The sequence below is a fragment of the Micromys minutus genome (assembly GCF_963924665.1).
Source record: "Micromys minutus genome assembly, chromosome: 19".
NCBI lineage: Eukaryota > Metazoa > Chordata > Mammalia > Rodentia > Muridae > Micromys > Micromys minutus.
The window spans coordinates 11032633-11044015 of record NC_137954.1 but is presented as its reverse complement, the minus strand read 5'-3'; the positions used below and the strand labels follow the sequence as shown (position 1 = coordinate 11044015).

Here is an 11383-nt window from a genome sequence, read left to right as displayed (position 1 = left end):
TCTTGGCATTTTATGCCATGTAGCCAGAAAGGTAAAGGCAAGGAGCAAGTTCTTGTTTCTAAAGAATTCTGTCTAGAGTGGCTACTACTGTGAGCCCAGGATGAGGGTGCGCCAGCATCTGGAGACAGCAGGTAACTGTCTGTGGGGCGGGCACGTGGGGGATGGGAGTGGAGAATCTCGGGAAGGTCTGTAGGTGAGCAACGTGTACAATGGAATTTCTAGTTCTAGATATGAACTAGATTGACTTTTGAGCAGACTCTTGCCTAAAAGAAAGACTGCATTTCAAATATCAGAACTGTGACTAAGAGCTCTGAGGTATGAAAATGTTTTTGAAATGTCTTATATTTTTAAAAGTCTAGTGTGTGATATATCCACCTTGCCTTAGAGCCACCTTTAAAATCATTTTTAATTGTTAAATGGTCAATAAAGTCCTGGACATTTCTGGGTTTGCTTTGTGTATAATGGTAAAATTGTTCTCATACAGAGAGAGCAGAAGGGGCTGATGAAGCAAGCTATAAAGCCATAAAATAATTTTTTTTTCTACATGACAGATATCCCAGAACAGGAATGGTACAGAGAAAGGGTTCTTTGTATCAAGATACATTTTTTAAAAAGTGTCATAATTCTGTGAATGTAGCATTACTACATAAAATGAATCTGGAACATATTAGAGGCTCAGGGGGTAAGATAAATATATTAAGAAGTCTCATGCTTGTGGGACAGTCAAACAAAGATGTTCAAGTAGGTTGCTGGAAACATCCATTTTGGCACACCGTGATAATGCACAGAAACTGATGCCTGATACTCCGAATCTAGAAAGATGCGGTGTGCCGAGAAGATAGCACCCGAGACTTAGGTAGCATTTTGCATCCTGGGGAGGCGGGTGCCCACCAGCGACCTCTGAAAACGGCCTGACAAGGAACCACAGCAGATGGCCCTGCTTGCAAAAGCCCCCAAACTCAGGCGACAGAAGCCTGACTCAGGCGTTCTGCACGTGGTCCAGGAAAGGCAGCGGCGCGTGCGTGCGCAACAGGCAGCGGTTAGGTCAGTGGCAGATAGGGCCCAGAAGAGAATGCAGCAATGGAGTTGCCTCCTCCGGGAAACCGGAGGGTTTCCATCAATAACCCTCAAGAGACATCTGACAGGATTCACACCACCTCAGCCGCATTTCCCGCGCAAACATCGAAGCTCTCTTCTTTCTCCTCAAAGCGCTCTGGCTCTTCCATTTACAAGCCTTCCATCATGAGCACCCGCAGCTCGGGGGGCCAGTCCCTGATGCCGAACCCCAATCTCCAGAGGAGCTCCCTCAGCCCTTCAACGTTGCTGCAGAGCAAACCATCCAACATCTCTTCAGTCCGATATGCTGATGAACAAATCAAGCCACCCGTAGACAAGGGCAAGGACAAGGACAAAGACAAGGGCAAGGGCACTGGAACTCGGCTGCTGAACGTGAGTGGCCATGGTGAAGGGTGGTCGAAGGGTGGGAGGTGCCCTGGGGACTGACAGGGTCTTGCTGGCAATCCTGAGACCTCATTGCAAAGGTGGTGACAGTGGACACCGTAGGCAGTTACTTTAACTTCCTGCAGTCTCATTTTATCAACTAGCATATGAAAGACCGGTTAAGAAGGGGATGCTAATGTAATTGCTGTTTGAACAAAGAACAGTCTCTACCTGCTCACCGCAGTCAGTAACATCGCTGAGATGTCTTTATCTGGACTATGTGCTAAACCACGGACACTTTATTTTTATCATTCGTTTATTTTGTTATGGAGGGGCCTTGGTTTGCTTTATTTTGCCTTAATACACAAGCCCTGGCTGACCTGGAACTAGCTGTGTAGTCCAGGTTGGTCTCAAACTCTTGGTAATCCCCCTGCCTCTTTATCAAGCCTTCAGTGTTTAATGGTACTGAGGGGATGGAGACGTAGATAACAAGGGAGAGCCAAATTGTAATTCCTTTTTATGTAAAGGTTATTAGAAGATTACTAGGAGAACTTACATCCTCTGTCAGCCTTACATTACTAAGAAATAGTGCAGTTAAATTATCCAAAAACAGAGGCAGTGGTGCCATGGGCCTTTACTTGGTAGGCCCACTTAGGTGAATCTGAGTTCAAGGCCAGCCTAGACTACAGAGCAAGTTTCAGGACATGCAGGGATGCACTGAGAAACTTTGTTTTAGAAAAAATTAACAATAAAAAAAAACCTCAGAAACAAATGTTACATACGAAAAACTGAGCTTCATCTCTGTAAAATTAATTACTTGGTGTCTAAGATTCTCCCAATTCCGAAAATTAGGAATGCTTTTAAAGCATTGTTATGATAAATTGAGAGCATATTAAGACACACTAAAGGACATTTCTTTTTTTTAGTAATATTAAATTTAAAAAACCACAGAGATTTGTTTGAGAGATGTGTTTTGAAATCCAGACCATGGGCTAAGTTTATTGTTCATGATCTTAAGAAATTTGGGTTTTATTTCTCAGAATAGTGACTTTTAATACTGTTTTGTACATGGTGATTCCTTTTCAATGTAAAATTTTCCTTAGCATAAAAATAACTGATCTTTAATATCCTCTCTAGGTTGGGTTTTTATTTGTTTGTTTTAGTTTTTGTTTATCTGTATCCAAACTGTGGTCTTCTGAGGTGCTTCTTAAAATGTTGACTGGGAGATGCTGGCGAGACGGCCGAGTCAGGATCCCATCAGCTCTGTGCAGAGTTCACAGCCACACCAGCTCCAGGAGATCTGGCCTCCAAGGTCACTTTCACTTTTGTGCACACCCCCCCACCACACAAATACACATACATGTCCACACACAGACACATACACACCCATGCACAAAAATAAATCTCTAAAATGTAGATTTTTTTTTGAGCCTTCACTGTAGTCTTCCTGAGTGAGAAGGGTAGAAGGAGTGTGCTCAGATTCAAATCTAGTTTAATTGTTTAACTGTCTGAGCTACTAGAGGTGAGCCTGGGAATCACTTGAGAGGAAAGAGAAGATTGGGCGGTGACTGTAGGTGGGAGGTGCGGCCAGTTGCATGCCGGTGGAAGGACCCGTAGCCTCCTGCCTTTCCACCCTCACTCCAGCACCCAAAGTAACAGCTCTGAGATTTAATTACATCTACAAACACCTAGGCCATATAGCTAGGCATGGTCTCTGGCTAGCTCAAACCTTTTTTTTTTTTAATTTGATATTCTCTGTATTTACATTTCAAATGTTATCCCCTTTCCCAGCTCATATCTTAACGATCATGTTTAATCTAGTCTATGAGCGCCACGTGGTTGGCTACCCAGTCAGTCCTCAGTTTCATGTCTCCTCTGTCTCTGGGGTAAATATCTCCATGCCTTTTTATTCCCCAAATCTTCTGTCCCTTCTGGAACTCCACCCTCCTAGTCCCTGCCTTTTGCTAATAGGCCATAAACTTTTTATTTGAAGGTGAAGCTCCCACACAGTGCACAAGAGATTCCCTGCACAGAGGGACGGGATAAACTGGTGGGGATTTAGCTTAGTGTGTTTAGTGTTATCTAACATGTCCCCTGAATTCAACCCCCAACACTTGGGAAACAGTGGCAGCCGCACTAGACTGTAACCTGAGGACCAGGAGCTGGAGGCAAAATGATCAGAAATTTAAGACCATTTTGTGAACATAGTGAGTTGTAAAAAAATGGATGAATTGAGGAAAAGCAGATGGAGGAATCAGTGACTGGAAGGCTCAAATACTTTTTAATTTAAAATTTTATTTATTATAGTGGTTATTGTGTTTTTTCCCCCTTTTGTCAACTTGACACAAACTAGGGTCGCCTGGGAAGAAGAAACCTTAGTTGAGTGAATTCTGTCTACTGGATTGGCCTGTGCCTATAGTTCTTGGTTGGTGGTTGATGTGAAAGGGCTCATCCCACTGTGGACCATGCCATTCCCAGGCTAGTGGTCTTGGGTTGTATAAGAAATCAGGTGGAGTAAGCCATGGGGAGCAAGCCAGTGAGTAGCATTCTTCCATGGTCTCTACTTCAGTTCTTGCCCTGCAACATGAAATAGATCCTTTCCTTCCCAAGTTGCCTGTGGTCCTATTGTCTTAATTTACTTTTCTATTTCTGTCTGTAGACACCATGACCAAGTCAACCTATAAAAGAAAGCATTTGATTTGGGACTCATGGTTTCAGGAGGTTAGTCCATGACCATCATGACAGGAAGCATAGCGACAGGCAGGCAGGAAAGCATGCTTCTAGAGCAGTAGCTGAGAGCTTCCATCTGATCCACAGCAGGAGGCGGGGCAGGAGAGAGAGACAGAGAGAGAGGGGAGAGAGCACACTCACCAGAAATGGTGTGGGCTTTTGAAAATCACAGTGGGCTGGACCCTTCCCCGGGTTTGTGGTCCTGAGTCCTATAAGCAAGCAGGTTGAGCAAGCCATGGGGAGAAAGTAAGAAGCACCATCCATGGCCTCTGCATCAGCTCTTGAGTTCCTGCTCTGTTTGAGTTTCTACTGTGGCTTCCTTCAGGGATGAATGGTGATGTGAAGTGTCAGCCAAATACATCGTTTCCTCCCCAACTTGTTTCTGTTCACAATGTCTTGTCACAGCAATACTAGCGCCAGCGGCTACCATGTGCAAGGCCTTGTATTAAAAAAATAATTGAAAAGAGTAGAGTATTGAATCCCAGTTGTATTGCCGTCTGCCTCTTCGGGTATGTTAGTGTTTTTATGTATTAGATGAATATAGAGTTACAGTTATCATCATCTTCTTGATGCCTTGACCCATTAATTGTTATATAATGATCTCATTTCTTTTTGTCGTGTGTAATAGGGTCTCAGTATATCATACAGACCAGCATCCTGTCTTAGCCTCCTAAGTGCTGAGATTATAGGGCCTGCAACTGTGACCGCCTTGTTTTGTTTTAATCGTCTGAGTATTCTCCATCTTTTGACCAGAGAATTAATCTACTCACAGATAGAGCAATTATATATAAGTACCTATTATTACCATCTCGTTCATCATTCTTTAGATGTTAGCTCGTCTTCCCTGTCTTCTCTTCTGATTTGACAGTTTCCTATGAGGCCAACATCTTCACTCCTTTCTCCTTCTTTTATCTTAGTTACTGTAGTTCTGGTCTTTGTGTTTCCTATAAAGCCTATTACATAAGATACCTATAGCTATTGTCTAAGTCTATAACAATTTTGATCATACACAAAAAAGCTACTTTTTTAGTCCTTCCACTCATTTTGGTTTGGTGATACTATTTCTGTATATAACTATCTTGTGTGTTAGATGTCAAGTTATCATGACAATATGTTTGATAATTTTGCCTTTTATGTCAGGTAAGTGATTTATATGCCACTGTTTCAATATTAGGATATTATGCTTGTTCTGTAATTAAGAAATTATGTAACTAGGTAGTTTTCTGGATTTTCTTGAAACTCACATATTGTTTTCTTCTGCTTGGTCAAGCCCATTGTTGACACTCTGTGTCTTAGTTAGGGTTTTATATCTGTGAAGAGCCAACATGTCGGCAACTCATAAAGAAAAGCATAACTGGGGCTGGTTTGTAGTTTCAGAGGTTCAGTCTGTTATCATCACGGCAGGAAGCGTGGCAGCAGGCAGACAGACGTGTGCTGGAGGTGTTGATCAGATCTCCAGGCAGCAAGAGACTGTGTCATAGGGGACCTCCAAACCTGCCCCCACAGTGACACACTTCCTCCAACCAGGCACACATCCTAATAGTGTCACTCTCTATGGGTCAAGCATTCAAACACGTGAGTCTATGGGGCCATCCCTGTTTAAGCAACCACACTTACTATTACATTTTTTTATTGATCTTATCAATCAGCTATAAAATGTTTAGCTGTTTTAATCTGTGTTAAACTCCAAACCTTTGTGTCTTGCTGTTCTGATTTTTGTTGAATTGTTATGTTCTTTGGTTCCCTGGACATCCTTAAAACACTTAGAACGCCCTTTACAGAAATATATAGATCTCCATTTCTTTGGAGTTGCTTATTAGGAAATTGATCTTTGGTGATGTCATGTTTCCTTGATTTGTGTGTGCTTGTTATAGACCTATGCTGATAGCTGTTCACAGACGTGTAGACTAATTTTGGTAGACTGCATTGGTATGGGTGTGGTGGCTAGGTAGGCTGTGGTGATTCTTGCATAATCTACATCCAGTTATATCAGCAGAGACCATTTATGTCTCTTGAAGGATTTTTCCAGTTCATCAGAAGTGTTTCTGTTTGGAAGAAGGCTGTGCATAGCTGTACAAGTTACCTTATGCAGCAAAATAAAGTTTGCAGGTGTGATGAAATTTAGATGCTCAAGGCGGGCAGATTATCCTGATAATAAGAGTAGTCCTAGAAACCATCACAATGTCTTCACAGGAGAGACTTAGAAAAAGATCTGGGCATGCTCAGAAGAGGAAAAGAGGGTGATTCAGCCAAGGAGGCTAAAGAGACAAGAACAGGTTTTCTCTTACAGCCTCTTGAGTGAGGATGGACCCAATAGCACAGTGTACTGATTCAGATTTATAACACATACATGGGCTATGGGACCATTATGTCTCCGGAGAGATCAGTTTAGGGAAATAATAATAGGAATAAGCGAAATAATAATAGGAATAATACAAGTGTCTAATGGGACACAATAGGGGTAATTCTACATTTCCATGATTGCACCCTTAACAGTAGAAAACACATTAGCGCCCACAGCCAGTGTTTGTAATGTATGTGTGTAGCAACTTCTACATTTAAAACCCCCAATTTTTAAAATGACAAATAGATTTGGCGGCACAGGCCTATAATTCCAGATGCTCTGGGAGCAGGGGGAGCAGGGGGAGCAGGGGGAGCAGGGGGAGCAGGGGGAGCAGGGGGAGCAGGGGGAGCAGGGGGAGCAGGCGGAGCAGGGGGAGCAGGGGGAGCAGGGGGAGCAGGGGGAGCAGGGGGAGCAGAGGGAGCTCACACACTCAAGGCCTGTCTGGCTACAGAGTCAGTTCAAGGCCTCACTGGACAAATGGGGAACCCAGGGGTCTCAAAATCAAAAAGCGAAACTCTGGCAGGGCTGGGTGACAGAGTCCTCTCCTAGTAGCTGTTAGGCTGTCGATGAAGAAAGGAGAGAATGAACAAACAAAAGAACCAAGGGAAGGAGGAGGGTTTCTGATTGATCTTAGATACAGTTTATTTATATATCTATATCTAATCATTATATTTAAAAAGCATCTTTTAAAAATCCAGTTTTTAATGTCAACTTATTTCACTTTTGAATATATGTTTATGTGTGTATGATGTATGCACATATATGTGTGCATACACATGCAGAAGCTGGAGAAGGACCTGCCCTCCCCCTTAAGAAAGCCTCTCACTGAACTTAGAGTTAGGCTGACAGCTAGCAAGGGCCAGGAATCCTTCTGTCTCTCCACCCTTCCATCTGCTTAAAAACAAAACAAAACAATTTATTATAGTTCTCCACATATGCCACCTTAGAAATTTTCCATTTATACATGGAAATAAAATTTTTATTATGTATACAATGATCTGCCTACATAATGCCTGCATGCCAGAAGAGGGCACCAGATCCCATTACAGATGGTTGTGAGCCACCATGTGGTTGCTGGGATTTGAACTCAGGACCTCTGGAAGAGCAGTCACTGCTCTAACCACAGAGCTATCTCTCCAGCTTGAACTTCTTTTTGGCCATTCCCTATCCATCTGTAAAACTAGACTAGATACTCCACTCATGCCATACTCCGGAGTTCAATGCAAGCAGGAAGCATTGCCGTGACTGCTGTCACTTAGCACTTCCTGGGGACGTCACTCTACTCCCCAGAATCAGCCATTCATGCTCACAGATGGTAAATCCTTATACTTTCTTCTGCAGCTCTAGGGCTGATCCTGGGTTTTATTTTCGTAGGGACAAAGAACCCAAGAAGGTAAAGGGCAGCCATTGCTCTGAAACCTGACAAGGAAAAATAATGCTAAAAAATACACGTGGAGTGACCAGTTCCTTATATAATGAGGACTTGGCTCATGAGATCAGTGGGTCTCTAATATGGAAGAGTTGGGCTGGACAGGTGGAGACAAAAGCTTCCCTTTGTTCCACTGCTTTGTGTAACGATGAAACTGTAGCTATTCCTATTTTTTTAAAAAAATCTGTTTTCAACACCAGCATTGACCACATGAGGGCAAGAATACTTGAATCTGGAGTCAGGCTGGTGCCAGATGTGCAGCTGTGGCACCGTATGGGTAACCACTAACTAGTTAACTTAAGGAGAATGGGCTCCATGAGGACTAGGAAGAGGTAACCGTGTGGGCTCGTGGTGCTTTCAGGAAGAGCTGAGGATTGGGAAAGAGTGGGCGAGGAGAGTCCCAGACTGGAGGATGGAGTGTAGATGGTGTGAAGGGTGACACAGGCTTCCCAGTAAGAGTGCCCCTCGGGGCTTCTCAAAGTGGGGCTGAATTCACAAGACGAAAAGGACGGTGGGATTATCGGAAATCAATCTCTTCCCAGGCTCAGCAGAAGTTCTAGGTCGTATCAGAATCTTTATGTGATGTTTTTAGAACTGTTGCCAAGATTCTGATAGGAATCGGGCAAATACTTCCTTTGCGCTGGTTTTACGGCTGTTCAAGAGAGCTGTACTCAGCTGAGGAAGGAAAAGCCAAAGGTAACAGTGTGAGGGAGACGGCACCATTGTCCAGAGAAGCCTGTGTAACCTGTTTAGAAGGTTTCTTTTCTTTCTTTCTTTTTAAAAATCATTCCATTTGTTTACATCTCATATGATACCCCACTTCCCAGTGACCCCTCCACCAGCCCCCCCACCCCATATCTGCCCTCCCTCCTACCCTTTGCCCATATGAGAGCGCCCCCTCTACTCTCCAGCCCCACTGCTCCAGCATCCCCTTATGCTGGGGGTATCAAGCCTTCCTAAGACCAAGGGCTTCCCTCCCATGGCTGTCAGGCAAGGCCATCCTCTGCTACATATGTATCTGGTGCCACCGGTCCCCCAGGTACACTCCTTGGTTGGTGGGCTAGACTCTGGGGTGAACTGGGTGGTCAGACCAGCCTGTGCTGTTCTTCTAATGGGGTTGCTATCCCCCTCTGAAGACGGTTTCTTAAAGGATCCAATTATCTTATATCTATTGATGCACACATTCAAAATTGACTTCCCGGCCAGGAGAGGGGCTCCTGCCAGTATCCGCATCATTTGGAAGACCGGGGCAGGAGCGTACCTGTGGTTTTGGCAACTGCTTAGGCTGTATACTCAACTCTACATTAGCCTACCTACAGAGCGAGACCTTAACAAAGCAGACTTCCAAAATAAAAAATTTAAACACAATCAACACGATGTTTCATTTAATGAAATGCAGGCGCCAGCACCGCCCTACAGCCCCCACGGCCACAGGAACAGGCACACGCCCTAAAAGTCCTTGTCACTCGCACGCCACTGGTCTGAGTCCTGCCAAACGAGGCGGCACTGCCTCATCCAGGGGGCAGGGCTGTCCGGCAAAGTGCACAAGCTGCTGAGACTATAAGCGGAAAGTTGATTTATGAGGTTGTCCCTGTCCTGCACAAATGAAGAGATACTTCTACCGGCGGGAATGTCCCGCCCCCCCATCCTCACCTTCAGCTGGTGCGGTCAGCGGACGTTCTGTCCCGGATATGGTTTCAGTGTGTCCGACCTTGCCCCATCACGGAGCTGGAGAGATATTAGAAGATGGCTCTGTGCGATTCCTGTGAGTCTGTGTTTGGCTATCAAGTGGCATCCACACTTGAACAGGCCAAGCATGATCAGCAAGTCGCTCGGGTGGGAAAACAGGCTGGTTCGGCGCAAGAGCTGGAGGCCGGTGAGTGGCGGTTTAAACCCATCGAGCAGCTGCTGGGCTTCCCACCCTCCTCGGGATGATGTTGCCTGCATGACCACCCTTAGGCCATAGCCAGCCGGAGAGTCACAGCTGTACCCGGAGCTGCACGTCTGAGTTCACCTCCATACTTGGTTCCTCTGTTTCTATCAACAAGCAGCAAGTGCTCGCGTGAGATGTTGCTGGGATGTGTTTCACATTCGTGTTCTTAAAAGTATTGGGAAGCAGAGGCAGAAGGCTTTCTGTGAGTTCAGGGCTAGCCTGATCTACATAGAGGTCCAGGACAGCCAGGGCAATGTAGAAAGACCCTGTCTCAAAAAAATACAAAACAAAGAGTTGGGGATCAGATGGGGACAGTCCTTTCAGAGAACCAGGAGGCTGGGATTTAGGAGACATTTATTCTCACAAACCAAGTGGACACATGTCAGAATCAGCCAGCTGAATGGAGTGTATCCTGTCATTCAGAGAGTATCTGGAAGCTTTCACCAGCCAAGGCCAAGGTCAACATCTGTCATTTTCACGGTCAGAGCCTCAAACATTTCTCTTCACACATGAGCATGATTTCAGCTCAGGATACGTGCAGATGGGAATTTTAAAGTATTCTTTCTCTCTTTGTCCTGAGGACATTTAGTGTTACAGATTGTTTTTCTCGTCTCTTTCGATGTGGCAAGTGGTTCTGCCCCCCCCATCTCTGCGCCCCCCCCAATTGCTTTTTAAATGTTGCAGAACTTGAAAATAATAAGTGACCTAAATCCTTTTAGACCCAGAAGCTCACTGGGTGTATGAAAACAATTCTGTAGCAAATAAACCCTTATGAGTTCCAAAACAAACAAACAAGCAAATAAGTGCAGAATATATCATAGTTTGACATATTTCATGATATGGTAATTGGGAGCAGTTACTTGAAACTACAGCTAAGCTGCAGATGTGGTGTGTTTGTTACAACAATAACAAAACTATTTCAGATATATTGAGTAATTAAATCAATTGTTTATTGATAACAATTATTGATTTTTTTTTATGAAAAAAAAAATGGCAGTACTGGCTTCCTGGGTCCCATGCATACCAGCTCTTTGAAATACGCAATACATTATTATGAACTTTATTCAGCATTCTGTTCAATAGATGACCGAAACCTACTCAGCCTTTCTAACTGAAACTATATGTACTTCAGCCACCATCTGTCCACCTGCCCTCCCTGCAGCCTCTACATGCTAGTCTTTACTTGCAAGTTTGCAGACTATCTAAATGAGATCATGGCGGTCTTGTCTTCCTCTGCCTATTTGGTTAGCCTAGAATACTATTCTCTAGATTAGCCCATGTTAAGCCAAGGGCAGACTCTCTCTCTCCATGCTGAAGTGTATTTCATTATGAGCATGACTGGATTTTCTCCCATCAGCCATGCAGAGACACTGAGTTCCTTCTTTCTTAGTGGCTGAGGATGGTACCGCTGTGTTCGTGAGGACAATAAGTCTTCACCATGCTGTGTACGAAAAGCCACAGCAGATTTACAGTCAGATGGGACCATGTGGTGCCTGCTCTTAGCATT

General features: G+C 44.3%; 1 protein-coding gene and 1 pseudogene across 2 annotated transcripts in view; both read left to right on the top strand.

Annotated features, from left to right (window-relative positions):
• Positions 1-1080: 1080 nt before the first annotated feature.
• C2CD6 (C2 calcium dependent domain containing 6) overlaps positions 1081-11383 on the top strand; it is a gene marked incomplete at both ends in the record, with an annotated part of 90343 nt that continues 80040 nt past the window's right edge. The window contains one exon of the mRNA XM_080932892.1: positions 1081-1449. Coding sequence (XP_080789018.1) covers positions 1081-1449 — 369 coding nt within the window. The remainder of the gene's footprint in view (positions 1450-11383) is intronic.
• LOC308432983 (anaphase-promoting complex subunit 16-like) lies at positions 9523-9878 on the top strand (annotated as a pseudogene). Its single transcript has one exon. The product of its transcript is annotated as an anaphase-promoting complex subunit 16-like (transcript).